Here is a 16,872-nt window from a genome sequence, read left to right as displayed (position 1 = left end):
ATGGAGGTTGCTGTAGACTCCAAGCTCAGGTATCCTGCGGAGACAAGGACAGAGCCACCGACCTCACCTGCTCCAAAGTCAACACCGGCTTCAGACGAATGATGTCTGGGTTAAGATGACATGACATCAAGTAGACAGAGTTTGTAGCATAGTACTTCCTATGCCTCGTGAGAGGCTGGGGAAGCAACTTGGCAGAGCCCCTTGAGCGAAGTGACCTATCCCGATCTGAAACAGAGGCGTTTACCTTATGCAAGACCGACTGGACATGCCCCGATGAGGGAAGTTGAAATGATGACTTGGGATCTTGCGTAGCTCCCAGCAAGGAAGACAAAAACTCTTGCGTGTCTCCCTCCTCCTTCTCCGGCAATGGAGACTGACAACGAGAAGAATATGCAGGCTTAGCCAATGCCAATGCGCCTTCTTTGTGTAAACCAACAGAAGAGCCAGCAGCCAAACAGCCTGAAACGCCAACCAACCTGCCTGGGCTGGATCCAAGCACCGACTCTTGTGATGAACCAACCACAACACTAGGACCATCACTATGCACACTCCCAACAGATGACTCCCGTACGTGGCCACATATGTGCACGTGCGGGGCAGACGCATGTACATACGGAGGTGAAGTGTCTCACACTCGAAACAGAATGAGAATCCCACGGAGTCAAACCCCGGGAATCACCAAGGAGAGGGGCAGGCAAACACTCCTGCTGCACTATATCCACGCTCACAACTTTCGATCTCTGACAGGCGCCTTGAGATCCTTACAGAGATGAATAGGACCTGGTGTTGGAGAAGCAGAAGAATTTGCAACATGTGCACGAACATGGCAGGTTGCAACATACTCGCGACTCACTGTAGAGGACGTAGCAGCCACTGCAGATCACACAGGGGATGAAACACTAACACTCTCAAGAACATCAACACTCGCTGCAACATGGGCATGCCACTCCTCACTTGCAGACGAAGAAAGGGCAAAGTCCTTAACCTTCCACACTTGATACGCCGACGCGGTGGAGATGGGGAAGAAGGAGAGGAAGACAGCACTGGCTTCTTAAAACAATCTCTTTGCAGGAGGAGGGGGCGACGCAACACACTTACTTCCAGTCCTCCCAGCCGACATAGCAGCAAACCTATCTTCTAAAACAGAGTCCAGTCTCTTAAGAACCGCCTAACATAAAGCCTCAGATGGATCAGCAAGAGAAGGGGGCGACGATATGGAAGGGACATGCAGTGAACTGGATGGCAGTGACAATGCCACAGGAGCAAACGATGACAACACAGATGAGCGAAGCAGCGCAGTGGAGGAAACTGGGAGTGATGTCATTGATGGAAGTGACATCACTAGCAACGCTGATGCCACGGCTTCCCCTCAATCCGAGAGGGAAGCAGACGCCACTGGCAGAGGGATACAAAATGGCTGACCCAGTGACGTCACCAGCGGCACTGACGCCACCGCTTCCCTCTGACTGAAAGAAGCATCATTTGTCACTGGCAGAGAAATACAATATGGCTGACCTCGGCTACCAATGAAGACAAGGCCAGGAGGGGGAAGAGCCTGGGCAGCCTGAGGTGGGGGGAGGCGAGTATCCAAGAAGTCCGTCAGCAAACCCGCCAAGGAGGGTGGATGCCGTAGCCCAAGGGACCCCAAGAGCACTGCCATTTTGGATGCCTCCGACTCTGAAACAAAAGAAACTGATGAATAAGCCTCCTCCCTCTCGGGAATCAAATTAACTCCTGAGGAAGAGGGGGCGACATTACATAATAAATTAGCCTGAGGGCCTCCCGATACTTCCAACGACAAATCAATGGAAGAAAAGGAAGGAGACAAAGGCACAATATTAGCATGGGGTGTGACTGCAGCAGGAGCCGAAGCATCGGGAAGAGGAGAAGAAAATCCATCCAACGAAGGAAGAGTAGAAACTCTACGATGCTCCCTCTTACTATAAAATAACTTCCACTGCTCTCTAGGCCACGCACGACATTCCGTGAAGGGATTCATTATGGTACAAACATTAGAACGACACCTACTACAAGTTCTGTGAGGATCTGTCGCTGAAGAAGCCAAAAAACGACAACACGGGAAACCTCGAGTACCTGGGAACACATGTTGTCGAGGCCGAGAAGGAGCGGAAGAAGACATAAAAAAAAAGCACACACACACACAGAAACACAAGTGAAAATGGGCAATGAACTGGGTAAAGGGCCGGGAGAGGTCAACCACAACTCTCGCCCAGGCAGTTAAGAAAAGACTGAACGCTGTAGTGTGGGTGCGTGATCCTTGACCACTTTTCACCCGATATACGCACGCGTTGCCAGATCTCACAAGATTCCTTGCTTTTCATCTGCGATTTAACCGGATCCAGCTGGGCGCTAGAAATGATCCTACTGTTAATACCAAAGGTTTGTTTGCGTATGAACAAAATTCTTTTTCTATATGGACCAAATCCTAGATTTACTCAAAAAATTTTTATGAATGCCAACTTCAATCAATTTGTCTTAGAATACATTATTCATCTCTTACAGACTTCTGCATCCTCATCTCTTTTGTCTTGCACCTGCACTTAAAACTTTCACCCTTTTTCTCACTAGCACTCTAGTTTCATCATCCCAACACTTACTGCTTTTATTAACACTTACAATCCTCATCTACACACAAACTACCTACAAATAATACGTATGTCTGAAAGAAAAGTTATCAAAAGAGGACTACAATAAGGTTATTTATATTTAATGATTCTACACTCTATTAATAATGTTGAATATAACAGAAAGACAACTTGTTATCTCTGACCTTGAGTTGTAGCTTGTCTTGTTGATATACCATCTCAGCATGACCTCGACCAGCCCTGGCCAAGCCATAAACCAAAGCTGTTGAAGCACCATGGCCAATACCCACTGCAAATACCCTGGTTTCGTGGGCATGGCAACTTACTAGTTCTTTCACTTGATCTACGTTGAATACTTGCCCATCAGTTAACAGAATAACCTGAAAGTAATCAGTTATTGAGTGTTTAATAAACACACAGAACAAAAAGACAGAAAACATTAACTGATGAATAAAAAGAACTGGAGCTTTTAAAAGGTATCAGTTTTCATAGTCCTTTTTTTACAGGACCACTGTACTAAACCAGACATTCACAGCTTATTAAATACTGTTGTACTATTATTACAGTGCTAGATATCAAAGTAAAAAACCTTCTACCTTCTGTATGTAGGGGTGTTAAACATAATAAGTTCTGGAAACAATTACTGTAGTATTTCTGGGTTCGACCTGTGTTCGCCGGTGAAAAATCCCTGTAGCTCATTTTTCAAGTATAAATATATCCTAAATATACCAGAGAAGAAACTAGCATGGTATGCTGAAGTTACTACCCTAAGCGCGAGCACCTAAAGGGCGTCAGTATAAGTAAAGGGGCGAAGTGGAAGCCACTACTCACAGGCCTTCTGCCAATTAGAGGATTCCTTTGCAAAATCCCTCTCTTAGAGAGAGCCGTTGCAACGGCCACTCCTCCCTCCCGCTACTACTACTACTACTACTACTACTTCCCGACTCGCGCGTCATCTAGTATTCCTGTATTAGCGATCGTGTGAGATATACGCGTTTTTCGCAGCTCCCAGGATTTAAGCTCTCTTCGTGATGTCGACTGGAGAACTTCCCTCTACACCTAAGCTGAGTACTCCAATTTACGTTTTTGTGACTTATATGGTTGAGAGGTTTTCCATAGTCGCCTTCAGCCACTCAGAAAAAGTATTGTGGGCGCCGTCGGCTGGCCCGCCATTGTGGGAGCGTCATCAGAACACGAATGAATTTCACACACTAATCTCCACTAAGTTTTCATTACAGTAGACCCTTGACTCACGAACGCATTGACCCACGTACAACTCGATCCCCGACCAAAATTATAGGTAAAATTTCACCCTTGAACTACGAACTAACTTTGAGATACGAACAAAAAAAAATGCGGAAAATAAAAATTCTGTTTGGGTCATGAACTAATTTTGAGACATGAACATTTGAAAAATGCTGGAAATTTCTGGAAAATAACAATTCACTTTGTTTCACAAACTAATTTTTAGACACAAACATTTGAAAAATGCGCGAAATCGCCCAGCACACGTGAGAGCGTTTGAGTTGCCATGGGAACAGCCATCCTCCAGCCGCCAACGCACGGCGTCACCCACGCATCGCTCTTTGTCTCATCTCATTGTGTACAAGACGTTCGTCAATTCGCTTAGCATTTTTTGCGCTAAAACTTGTGATTTTCTTCATAATGGGCCCTAAGAAAGTGAAGAGTGGTGGTGAAAGTAAGAAAGTGAAGAGTGATGGTGAGAAGAGGGTGCAGAGGAAGATAACCATTGAAATAAAGAAAGAAATTCTGCGTGGCGGAAACTTTGGCCCCAGTGCGTAACTGTCCGTGACTTTGAGGGCTTCGATGCAGAGATTGTGCAAGAAATTGTGTCCATGGGCAACAGTATGGGTCTACAAGTCAACGACGAAGATGTTGAAGAATTGGTCGCTGAACATTCAGAAGATTTGACTGCGGACGAACTTGTTCAACTCCACAAAGAGCAGCAGGAGCAACTTGCTCGGGAGCAATCAACTGACGAAGAGGAGGCTGGGGAGGAAGTTACAGATGTCAGCAGTGATGTGATAAAAGCCGCATTGGAAAAGTGGAATGATGTCCAGTGCTTCCTTGAATTGTATCATCCGGACAAAATTGTTACGAACAGGATCGTGAATATGCTCAATGAAAATTTAATGAGCCATTTCAGAAAAGTTATGCAAGGAAGGAAAAGGCAACAGACATTGGATAAGTTTGTGATTAAACGTTCACCAAAAAAACCTAGAAGAGTTGAATCTCCGGAACGAGATCTCCCCGACCTGGATGGGGGAGGGTCTCCTTCCGCACAATAACCTCCTCCCCACCCACCACCCTCCTCTTCTCTTGTCCGTCAAGCCAGAAGTCTCGCCAAGTCATAGTAAGTGTTCACTTTACAAACGTTTTTATAGTGTTAGTTTACCATTTTTAAATTATATTATTAGATATATTAAGGTTTTTTACACTGACTTTTACATTATCTGTGTAAATAAGGCAAATATCATAATATATATTGGTTCGTAGGGGTCGAGAACCAATTAATATTATTCCCATTAAACCTTATGGGGAAATTAGCTCCGAGTCACGAACATTTTTGGAACACGACCAAGGTCTAGGAACGGATTGTGTTCGTGAGTCAAGGGTCTACTGTATATATATATGGGGGTTGAATTATAATCATCAGTGACATGTTATCTACAGGCGGCCCGCGGTTAACGGCGCAATCACTCAACGGCGAATCGGTTTTACGGCGGTCGTCAAAAATATTCATTAAAAAAATTGAAAGGGCATTTTAAAGGATAACTTTACGGACACAAAATTTCCAGTTAACAGCGCCGCTTAGGCGCCGTTGTCTAACGAGTTCATACATATGTAGAAATGCCGTTCAGACCATAAAGGTTATGCAAATTATATTAACAAATTTTATGGAGAGTTATTACGTAGGTATTAGGGTAAATATATGCCTCTGACGCTGTTCTATGCCGAAAATATCGAGTTACATAAGTGCAAATTTAGCTATGGATGTGTCGATTCATAATTGTTCATGCTTTTGTTTAAAATGTGTATGAAAATGTATTACGTGAAAGGCATTTTTATTTCTGTACAGAAATATAATACAAAGGCAGCTTTTGAAACTGCCCTTCACGTTATCAAATACGATGTTTTTTCATGTTCTTTTCTTTGTAAGGCCGCCGCCTGCCGCTCTTTCCGCAAAATATCGCTTTAAAAAAAGTGCAAATTAGCGATCGATGTGTCGATTTTATAAATGTTTATGCTTTTATGTTTAAAATGTGTATGAAAATGTATTACGAATAGGGTATTTTTATTTCTGTGCAGAAATATGATAAAAAGGCAGCTTTTGAAACTCCCCTTCAAGTTATCGACTACGATGTTTTTTTCAAGTTCGTTCTTGTATGCCGCCGTCTGCCGCTCTTCCGAAAATATCGAGTTATAAAAGAGTGCAAATTTAGCGATCGATGTGTCGATTTTTCAAATGTTTATGCTTTTATGCTTAAAATGTGTATGAAAATATATTGCGTAAAGGTATTTTCATTTTTGTACAGAAATAAGATACAAATTAAGGCAGCCTTTGTAACTACGCTCAACGTTGTCAGGGGATGTTTTTTTTCATGTTTCGTTCTTGTCCGCCAGTTCCGAAAATGCATTGTGTTATTTTATTAATTATGCATCTTTTCCATAAATCCTTTAAAAAGTTATACATTATTTCACTGTATCCAAGAATATTGTATGTATTCTCATATTATTGTATTTTAAAATACTACGGCAAACTTAAGCCCGTATTCCGCGGAGCGGCCAATGTTGAGGTTAGAAATCAGCTGATGAATACGAGTCTGTTTCACCATAACGCAATTCTAAGCGAATGCTCTTGCTTCTGGTTAGCATAAACGAATATCTATATACTTGACTTATATGAGACAAAGTTATTTTACCTTATACAGCGTGTTTTTAGGTGGAAATATTTATTGAATATGTCTCGTTGTGAATGTGAACTACTATTTTTTTCGTTAACAGATTACGTTGGCGGCATGTTTATTGCATAAAAAATTACGTGATTCCGTTCGCAATACGTAATCCTTTATATCATTGTAATACGAACTTTACGTTATTTATCTTATATCGGCGGTGAAAATCAAACAGGTAAAATGTGTTTTTTGATACATGGAACTTACCCTCCAGCAGATATATACTTAGCTAATAGACTTTCCGTCGTTCCCGACAGAAATTCGAATTTCGCGGCACACGCTGCAGGTAGGTCAGGTGATCTACCGCCCCTGCCGCTGGGTGGCAGGAATAGGAACGATTACCATTCTAGAACCAGATTTTCTCTGTCGCGGTAGTGTCAACATACGTTGTTGCTACCTCCTGACTTGATTTTCGTTTTTTCATCGCCATCGACCTTCTGGGCTGTCTTTTGCAGGGAAGTACTGGGTCTTTGGTTTGGCATACGCTTTTATTAACTTTTTAATGAATTTGGCTTCGAAATTTCGAAGAATATACCCCCTAGATGCTGACCCCTTGACGTGGGTAGGGGGCTTAGGGACCAGCAGCTGGGGCATGATGCCTGGTGGGGTTGGTTTTCTCACTGGTCCTTGGGGCCCAGCTGCTGATCCAACTAAATTAGTCAGAACTTTTCTTTCTACTAAAAACATTTCATCTTTCTGCCTTCCTCCCTCTTATAAGGTATGGGTTCTATGATGATGACTATTGGCTTGGTTTTGGACATGGTTTAGGCTAAATCTTGGGATTTGAAGGAGGGTGAGGATGGACGGCATGCTACCTCACCCGTAGAACTCTAGTACCTGACGTGATCGAGCGAGGGGAAAGTTTATTGTCAAACCCTATCTTCAGTGCCGGGTCTGATCTCGACGGACATCATGACGCCTTAGCACTGGAGATAGGGTGTATATCCGGTAATTACCCCTAGGACGACCCTAATTAAAGGGATGACCCGTCCTCTAAGTGTGACTCCATGGTGGGTATGGGGAATATCTGGATGAACTATATTTTTCACGTTATATGGCAACCCCCCCTATTTTGGCTGACGACCCTATGCTTTTGTCAAAGGACTTGTGCACGGAACCCAAACTTCAATCAATCATGGTCGGTCCCTATGATCAGGGTAGTACCCCTGGACTGAATGACAGACGGACACAGATGACGACCCAAAGCAATGCGAGTAGATATACCTCCAAGAAATCTCAACAAAAAGCATCTGGCTCCAGTATTGTCACATTGGAACCATATGCCAGGAAGAAAAATAAAAATTATGAAATAGCTCCTGGGGTCTTTGTACCCAATTCCTTTAATAAATACCTTAATTTAAAGCTAGAAGGTGACAATATAGACATTTTTCAAGTGCATAGGGAAATCGTTAAATGTTGTGGAAGACAGCCAAAAATAACACCGCAGAATGGAAACATGCTCCTGGTAGAAAGCACCTCCCCAGAGGAAAGTATCAAGTTGATGGGATTGTCGGACCTTGCGGGAGTTACGGTTGAGTGTACTCCCCACTCCAGCCTTAACTCCAGCAAGGGCTTGATTTATGCCCCTCAGTTGATGGCTTTCTCTGAGGAGAGACTTTTAACAGAATTAAAAGACCAGGGTGTAATAAAGGTGGACAGGATGACGAAGAAGGTTGATAATAACAGAATACCTCAACCTACCTTAATATTAACTTTTGAAACCTTAAGACTTCCAGAATGTGTCTTTGCAGCCTGGTATAGGTTTAAGGTAAAGCAGTACATCCCGAGACCCAGCATTTTGGACACACCCTACAATCGTGTCGATCCAAATTGCAAGAAAATCCTGCAGTCTGTGTCAACTGTGGAGAAGATGAGCATGGTATGTGCACCAGGGAACCGAAATGTGTTCACTGTGGTGAGGGACATGCCTCGTCATCTCAGCAGTGTGATATATATTTACTTGAAAAGGAAATACAAGCAATTAGAGTGATTGAAGAACATTTAAGGAAGCACGAGAGAGAGCCAAAGCAAAGACTGTAAGACCCGGTCTAAGTTTTGCTACTGTAGTAGCAAATTAAAAAGCCAAAAGAAAGAGACAAATAAAAACACCCAAGTTAAGAGCACAAAAGGAAAATCAAATAAAGAATCATTAAAAAGACAGCTTAACTGAATCATCTGAGTCAACTGATGATGAGAATATAAAGACAAGGTTCGCTAGAACCAACAAGAAAGACCCTAGTGTGGAATTGAAGAAAATTGAAGTGCCAGTTGAGATACACCTCCACCATCTGCCTCTTTGGAGGCAAGGCCAGTGGTTGCTGGTCTGGTGCCAGCTTCTGTTGGTGCCAACTCCTCTTTGGAGGACAAACCAGCAGATGCTGGTCCCCCGGTGCCAGTCCTCGCTGGTACTTCTGCCTCATCAGAGGCAGAGCTGGCTACTGCCAGCAATACAAAGACACTTGAGGGGGTCTCTTTAGAGAACACCTCTGCTTTCTCCATCTCGATAGAGATGGAGAGCGAAGAAACTAAAAAACCCTTCAGTATCAAAAACACTGAAGGAAAAGATGTTGGCTCTACGAAGGCGATAACTCCTCCTAAGAAGCAACAAAACCTTCCATCAAAAATGCCTCCCCCTCCCCCTAGTAGAAAAAAGAACTCTCCCAGTCTTGTAAAAAGGAACCACAATGTTGGTCCTAAAACGTGAATAAATTCACTTCCATTATTCAGTGGAACTGTCAGGGACTGCGAGCGAAGTATGAGGAAGTGAAGCTTTTAATCTATGAGCACTCTCCTGTAGGGATATGTTTGCAGGAGACCATGCTAGGTGAATATACCCCTTGTCCTAGGGAATATGTTCACTATAGAACTAAATTTGATTTAGAGGTGGGAAATCATGGTGGATCCCTCATCTACATCCGTCAAGATGCTCCACACTACAAAGTAAAACTAAATACTCCACTTCAAGCTGTGGCTGTACGAATTAATTTAAGGAGGCAATATACCATATGTTCCCTTTACATTCCACCCAATAGCCATGTCTCCCAAGAGAACTTAATACACTTGATGCAGCAACTACCAGAGCCATTCCTTCTACTTGGTGACTTCAACAGTAGACATCCATTGTGGGGAGATGTAACATCAAAGACCCAAAAATGGGAATATGATGGCATCATTAATAGAAAATGAAGATATAGGTCTTCTTAATACTGAGAACCTACCCATTACCACATTCAGACAGGCACCGTCTCCTGCATCGACCTTTCAATATGTAGCTCCAACTGCAGTGTTGATTTTAGTTTGGAGAACAAGTGATGACTGGCATACCAGTGACCATTCTCCAATTGTGATCGACACCAATGATGGTCCACCTATCCCGAGATCGCCACGATGTGCTTAGAGAAAGCAAATTGGAGAAAATTCAAAGACTTGAGTGAGTTGGAGGGGGATGCAAAAGATCTCCCAAGTGTAGATGATGCCATTGATCTACTCAATGGAACATTGCATACTGCAGGTCTACACTCAATTCCTCAAACTAAGGGACTATTCAGGAGACGGCCAGTACCGTGGTGGTCAGAAGACCTAAGGCTGTTACACCGAGCTACAAGGTCATCATTGACCAGGTGCCGTAGACATCGCACCTTGGACAATGTCATAATTTACAAACAGTGTAGGGCACGATTTCGAAAAGCTATGAAAGCTGCCAGAAGACAGCATGGGCCGAATATGTATCCTCTATTAACAGCAGAACACCAGTCTGTAGCATTTGGAAGAAAATAAGAAAAATTCAGGGTAAATTTACACCCAATCCTCCTCCAGTACTTAAAGTGAATAATACTCATGTCACTGATGCCACAGAAGTTTAGTAATACATTTTCAGAACACTTCGCTCGAGTCTCTGAGAAATCAGATAGTTCCCCAGGACATAATTTCAGAATGATGGAAGAACAACAGGTACTTGACTTTTCAGCAAAGAAAGCTGAATCATATAATATGCCTTTTTCTGAAAGGGAGTTTGACTCTGCTTTATCTAGGAGCAAGAACACTGCCCCTGGTCCAGAATGAGATTCCTTATGAAATGTTTAAACACATTTCGAAGAACACAAAACTTTTTATAATAAGTATTATCAATAGAATATGGGATGAAAGCAGCTACCCTACCATATGGGAATTAGCTACCATGTTACCGTTCCTTAAGCCTGGAAAAGATACCCCTGTGTGCAGCAAGTTACCGCCCCATTGCTTAACTTGCTGTTTGTGTAAATTGATGGAAAAAATGGTAAATGTAAGACTAATGTGGTATCTAGAGCACAACAATATTCTAACACCTTCTCAGTGTGGTTTTCGAAAAATGCACTCTACCCTGGACATCTTACTGCAACTTGAAACCTCTGTATGTGAAAGCCTTTGCCTCCAAGCAACATCATGTGACAGTGTTTTTTGATATAGAAAAGGCATATGACACTGCTTGGAGACATGGGATTCTGAAGACTATACATAATAGTGGCTCTACGAGGGTAAAATTACCTTTCATTTGTGAAATCCTTTTTACATCGTAGGTATTTTAAAGAAAGTTAAAGTTGGCAGTACTTTATCAGAGAAAAGGTGCCAAGAAGAAGGTGTTCCCCAGGGCAGTGTTCTCATGTAACTACTTTTTGCTCTAGCCATAAACAGTGTTGCAGCTGTCATTCCAAGAGAGGTTTTAAAGACACTGTTTGTGGATGATTTGTCGATATCCTTTGCTGCCACCCGGATGACTGTAGCAGAAAGAAAGCTACAATTAACAATAAATAAAATAGTAAGTTGGGCTGAGAAACAGGGTTTTAAAATCTCTGTAAGCAAGACTACTGCTGTCCACTTCTGTCGGATCAGGGGAGTGCATCCTGATCCAGACCTCTATTTGTATGGCCGTAGAATCCCTGTGTAGAACAAGCACACTTCTTAGGCCTAGTTTTTGACAGTAGATTGACTTGGGTCCCCATATCAAACATATAAAAGCAAAGAGCCTAGAAGCTCTACACATCTTGAAGGTGCTTTCTCATACCAGTTGGGGAGCTGATAGAAATCTTTTACTAAGGCTTCATAAATCTTTAATCTTGTCAAAGCTGTCATATGGTTGTGAAATATATTCTTCAGCTTCCTCATCTACTTAAAACTTTTAGATTCAGTACATCATTCAGCTATTCGTATAGCCACAGGAGCTTCCGTTCGTCCCAATATCTAGTTTGCTAGTTGATGCAGGAGAGATGCCTCTTGAACTCTATCGCCAGTCATCATTACTTCGGTACTGGTTTAGAGCGCAAAGACTCCCCAAATCTCTGGCATTTGCTGTGGCAAGTAGAAATATTTTTAATGGTTTTTATGAAAGTCATCCAAGGTATCCCATTCGTTTTAGCTATGAGAATAAAACAAATTTTAGAGGATACAAATATTAACAAATATCCCATTATTCCCTTTGTGTATCCCAGTACTCCTGTCTGGAGGTTACCGGATGTGAAATTCTGCAGGTACTTCAATGGAGCAAAGAGGAATAAATCTGATGAGGAAATAAGGGCAATATTTTAGATCATGTATCAGAGCATATTGATACATGTTTTATATTTACTGATGGCTCCAAGTCCAATGCCGGCGTTGGATATGGAGTTTATAGCCAATCTTTTAACCGAAGAGGTGCACTTCCTTCTATTGCCTCAAACTTTACAGCTGAATTGTATGGCATCCTAGTAGCATTGGAACATATTGTAACACTCCCAGTGTGTAGCTACACAATATTTTGTGACTCCAAAAGTGCCTTACAGTCCCTGGAAGTCTTTAATACTGATCATCCCTTGGTGTTGAAGATCTTGCAGTGGATCTTCTTGCACCAAAATAGAGGCAGCATTGTTTCATTTTGTTGGGTTTCCTGCCCATGTGAACGTATCGGGAAACGAAGAGGCAGACAAGCTAGCCAAATCAGCAGCGCAAACTTTCTTTAGTACCGAGAAAATGCCCTGTTCCATATCGTGATACATTTTTTGATATATGGAAATCTGTCCAGTATTTATGGGCACTTCAGTGGGACAGAGTAGGCCCCAACAAAATGAAAGAAATTACTAGACAGACACACCCTTGGAAATATGACCTAATACCAAGGAAGTGGGAGGTTGTATTGTGTAGATTGCGTATTGGCCATACGCGTTTAACTCACGGCTATCTGATGGATGGGGAGAATGAGCCATTCTGTGATGATTGCTTAGTTCCACTGACTGTTAGGCATTTGCTGGTTGAGTGTCCCAGTCTAGTGGAACTTAGGAATAATTTTTTAGCTTATAGTAGTGAAGCAGGTGGTAACTATAGCATGCCAAAACTGTTGGGAGAAAGCATGTGTGTTAATAACGTTCTCTTTTATCAAAGAAGCTGGTCTTCTCAAATATATCTGACAGCTGTGCTGTCTTAGTATATACATTTTTTTTTCTTAATAGTTTTACTGTTATGTGATCAATCACAATTCTTTTTATCGGAATATTATTTATATTTTTATCAGAAATTTAATTTATTTTTTTAAATAAAATTTATATATCTCTCATAAAGATAAAGTTATTTTGAATGTTGTATAATATATTATAAAAGTTAAAAGATCACATTTAGTATTCGGCGTCGGTGACCCTGGTAGTTGTCACGCCAGATAACTCACAATCAATCAATCAATCAATCGAAGAATATATTATGTGAAACTACCGAATTTTTCGGTAGACACTCATATTTTTTGCAATAAGGGAAATATTGATTTTTTTTTTTTTCACTAATACGTGTATAAGTGTTAGAACTTGATGAAGGAAATATAAGATCTAACTTCCTACTTTAGGAAGTCAGAAAGCTTAAGAGCTCTTGTACTAACGAGCAGTTAGAGTATTGACAATACTAGTAGTTGTTGCATCCTCATCACCTTCTTACTCCACAGAATCTACAAATTCATATGTGCAAATTTGAAGATAAATGGATGGAGCTCAAAAGGCGAGCTCTTAAAAGGTAAGAAGTGAATATAGTGTTCCCAGTCTGATCGGCTCCGTAGCGCTTCCAGGCCATACCTCTTCCAAACTCCCAGACCCAGTGGAGGAGGAAAGTCGACAGCCGCAGGAAGGTTAGGGAGAACCCCCACCGGTCAGGCGTCCCCTCGGCAGGTTCTGTAGAACGTCCCAGACTGCCAAGGATAGCCATTGATAAGGCATCCTTAACCCTTAAACGCCGACTGGACGTATTTTACGTCGAGATAAATTGTCTGTCGGGTGCCGACTGGACGTATTTTACGTCGACATACAAAAGTTTTTTTTAAAATTCGCGGAAAAATACTTATAGGCCTACCAGCCTAAAACTTTTGAATCACGCGCCTTGGGGAATGCTGGGAGTCCACGGATCAAGGCCTTGTTTTGTTTTGAAGCGTGACCCAGGTGCGCATGCGCGATATCCCTTCTTCTCGCTCCAGCCAGCATCAGTAGCGCACCATCCCCGAGAGCGATCTTTCGTGAAAAGCGGTGTTTTTTCTGGACTTGTGCGAGACTTTGAGCATTTGTATTGCTACAAGACATTCCTAGATATGTCTCAACGACGTGTGAACCGTGGAAAGGTCGCGTTTTTACCCGTCGGAAGGGATCGTGTAAGGCGAGTTTTGGACATGGATGCTGGCGAGGGGCCAAGCACCCCAGCATGACCCCGCGCCTCAAGGCCGTTCTGTGCGGCCACGTGTGGCTGAAAGTGTTTCGGGAACACATCGTTTGCCTTTGGTTACCCTTAGGAAGCATGTGGGCGTCCTTAGGGGCATTCGTAGGCATTTGGGAGGCCTCCAACCAAGGGACATAGACGAACATCTTTCGGAGCTTGATCGGGAACATGTCGCAAGTCCTCATTTGATGGCGGATGGTCATCGAGTGATGAGGACATCAGTCCCAATGAAAGTGAGGATGAATATTTGCCCCCAATGTCCGTTTTCGAGGCTCACATCCCGAAAGTGAGCTCGAATTCAGTGCATACGAGGGGGAATCTGAGGGGGAGGGGGAGGGGGAGGGTGGGGATACGGGCTCAAGTTTTATCGCAGAGGACGATACAGAAAGTGAGGGCCTACGAGGGTGATGGGCCAACGGGGGGGTAGTGCTGCGTGCCCGCACCAGTGCGCGTGCGTGCGCACGGGCACGTAGAAGGTCGGCTCGTCGCGCCAGCCAAGGTGAAGGTCGGTCGTCGGAGAGTGACGAGGGGTGGACGGAGGACCCCACCCCTCCTAACATGCACCCCTTCACGGCAACCCCTGGGATGACCGTACCAGACCCCTGACTGTTTTTGGGATTCATCCGCTTTTCCTGACGCGGGAAGTTGCTGGAATACCTGGTACACGAGACGGTGGACTACGCTCGGTACTGCCGGTATGAGCTGAAGACGACCTTGTCGTATTACTGGCGGGGTTGCAACCTCATTGACATGGCACATTTTTTGGGGCTCCACATTTATTTTGGTTTGACACCTGCTATCGACGTCAGGCAATATTGGAAGAGAAGTTATGTGTGGTCCGAATGTGCCTGGCGTTATGTCCCGTGATAATTTCCTGGCGATGGACAGGTACTTCAACGCCTTCACCGAAGGGCCATACCCGGAATAACAGTGATCGCCTCATTTTAGTGCGTACAGTGTTTGGATTATATCCGTGAGCGGTGTAGTAATCTCGTGATTCCTGGAAAGAACCTGTCTTTGGATGAGGGGATGATGCCTTACAAAGGACGTCTTAGTATAAAAGTGTATAACCCCAAGAAGCCAAAGAAATATGGTGTGAAATTCTTTCTCATTACCGAGGCCAACACTGGATACGTTGTGGACTTTTCAGTGTATACCGGGGTATTCTCCACGCTGCGTGACACTGTATTCAACCTTGTGGGACGTTTCCGTAACAGGGATATCACCTGTTTATGGATATTATTATAACTCGGTATCCCTGGCCCAGGAACTGTATGAAGCAGGTGTTCACGTCAGTGGTACCCTTCGGTTGGTGCGTGGGGCGCCGAATGTCCTCAAGAGGTTCGCTAGTCATCCCCAACACCTGGCAAGAGGAGAGACAGAGTGGCGGCGGAAGGGCGCTGTCTTCGTCATCTGTTGGAAGGGTGTCCGACTCGTCCCCATGATTACGACGAGTCATGAACCCATCCAAGAAGAGATCGTACAGCGGAAGAAGACACGTCGACAGGGCCGAGTTGTGTTTGAGGAGTTTCGTACCGAGCGGCCTACTGTCATTGGGCACTACAACAGGCACATGGGAGGAGTTGATCTCTTTGATCAGCTCATCCAGTACATATCCCTTCGCCAGGAGAGAAACCAGAAGGTGGACAGAAGCTCCTCAAATACATCCTTCAGTTGGCCCTCCAAAATGCCTACATACTGTACTGTGGGTACCGCGGTGACAATCTTCCGAGGTTGACCCACGTACAGTTCCTAGAGGTAGCCGGGAATGCCCTCATCAACTTCGATCCCCGATGAGTGGCCTTCCATAACTGACCCCCTGCCCCGAGCTGCAGATCTGCCCCTAGAGGAAAGGGCAGATAGGAGGGCCAACTTCGCTCGACCTGCCGCCGCCCCTGCTGCCGCCGTCCCTGCTGACGCCGCCCCTGCTGACGCCGCCCCTGCTGACGACGCCCCTGCTGACGTCGCCCCTGCTGCCGCCGCCCCTGCTGACGACGCCCCTGCTGCCCCGCCCCCCCCTGCTGCCGCCGCCCCTGCTGACGACGCCCCTGCTGCCCCGCCCCCCCTGCTGACGACGCCCCTCTTGCTGCCGGCCCCGCCATCACCGCTTCTCGTCGGGTAGTGGACCCTGCCTGTAGGCTGCAGCCAGGAGAACACATACTGGAGGCCTTAGAAGGGCGAAGGCAGAAACGGTGCCGGTGTGCCATATGAATGGCAGAAGGAGAGACACCCGGTTCTTCTGTCGTCTCTGCAAAGTTGCTCTTTGCAGGATAGGGGAGTGTGACCGAAAGTATCACACTAAGGTCATGTATTGGAGCGCGCACCCTAAACCGACAGCGGAGGGCGCACGGGGCCGCCGGGTCCATCAGCGTAAGGGCGCGCGTCTCCCTCCTCCACCTGTACCTCGTCATGTCGAGTGGAAAAAAAAATGCAAGACTCTTCAATGGAGGAGGGGAAAACAAGAATAGAACGAAGAGTCAGGATTACGAGTGAGTATTCTGCATTTATTTTATATTTAGTTTTATATTTATTACAATTTTTTATATATCTGAATATGTGCATGATAAAATAATAATAAGACATTTCATTGTATG

The 16,872-nt window shown here is 44.2% G+C and overlaps 2 protein-coding genes across 2 annotated transcripts in view; one reads left to right on the top strand and one right to left on the bottom strand.

Annotated features, from left to right (window-relative positions):
• The window catches only part of LOC135226400 (von Willebrand factor A domain-containing protein 5A-like), a 442,225-nt gene that overhangs the window by 136,668 nt on the left and 288,685 nt on the right, over positions 1–16,872 (top strand). The window lies entirely within an intron of this gene.
• Positions 1–16,872, bottom strand: part of LOC135226404 (von Willebrand factor A domain-containing protein 5A-like) — a 192,592-nt gene that overhangs the window by 83,409 nt on the left and 92,311 nt on the right. The window contains exon 11 of the mRNA XM_064265923.1: positions 2,792–2,986. Coding sequence (XP_064121993.1) covers positions 2,792–2,986 — 195 coding nt within the window. The remainder of the gene's footprint in view (positions 1–2,791; positions 2,987–16,872) is intronic.

The sequence above is a fragment of the Macrobrachium nipponense genome, chromosome 14, assembly GCF_015104395.2.
Source record: "Macrobrachium nipponense isolate FS-2020 chromosome 14, ASM1510439v2, whole genome shotgun sequence".
In the NCBI taxonomy this organism is placed as follows: domain Eukaryota; kingdom Metazoa; phylum Arthropoda; class Malacostraca; order Decapoda; family Palaemonidae; genus Macrobrachium; species Macrobrachium nipponense.
The sequence above is the reverse complement of the archived record's forward strand: the minus strand, read 5'-3'. Positions and strand labels throughout refer to the sequence as shown.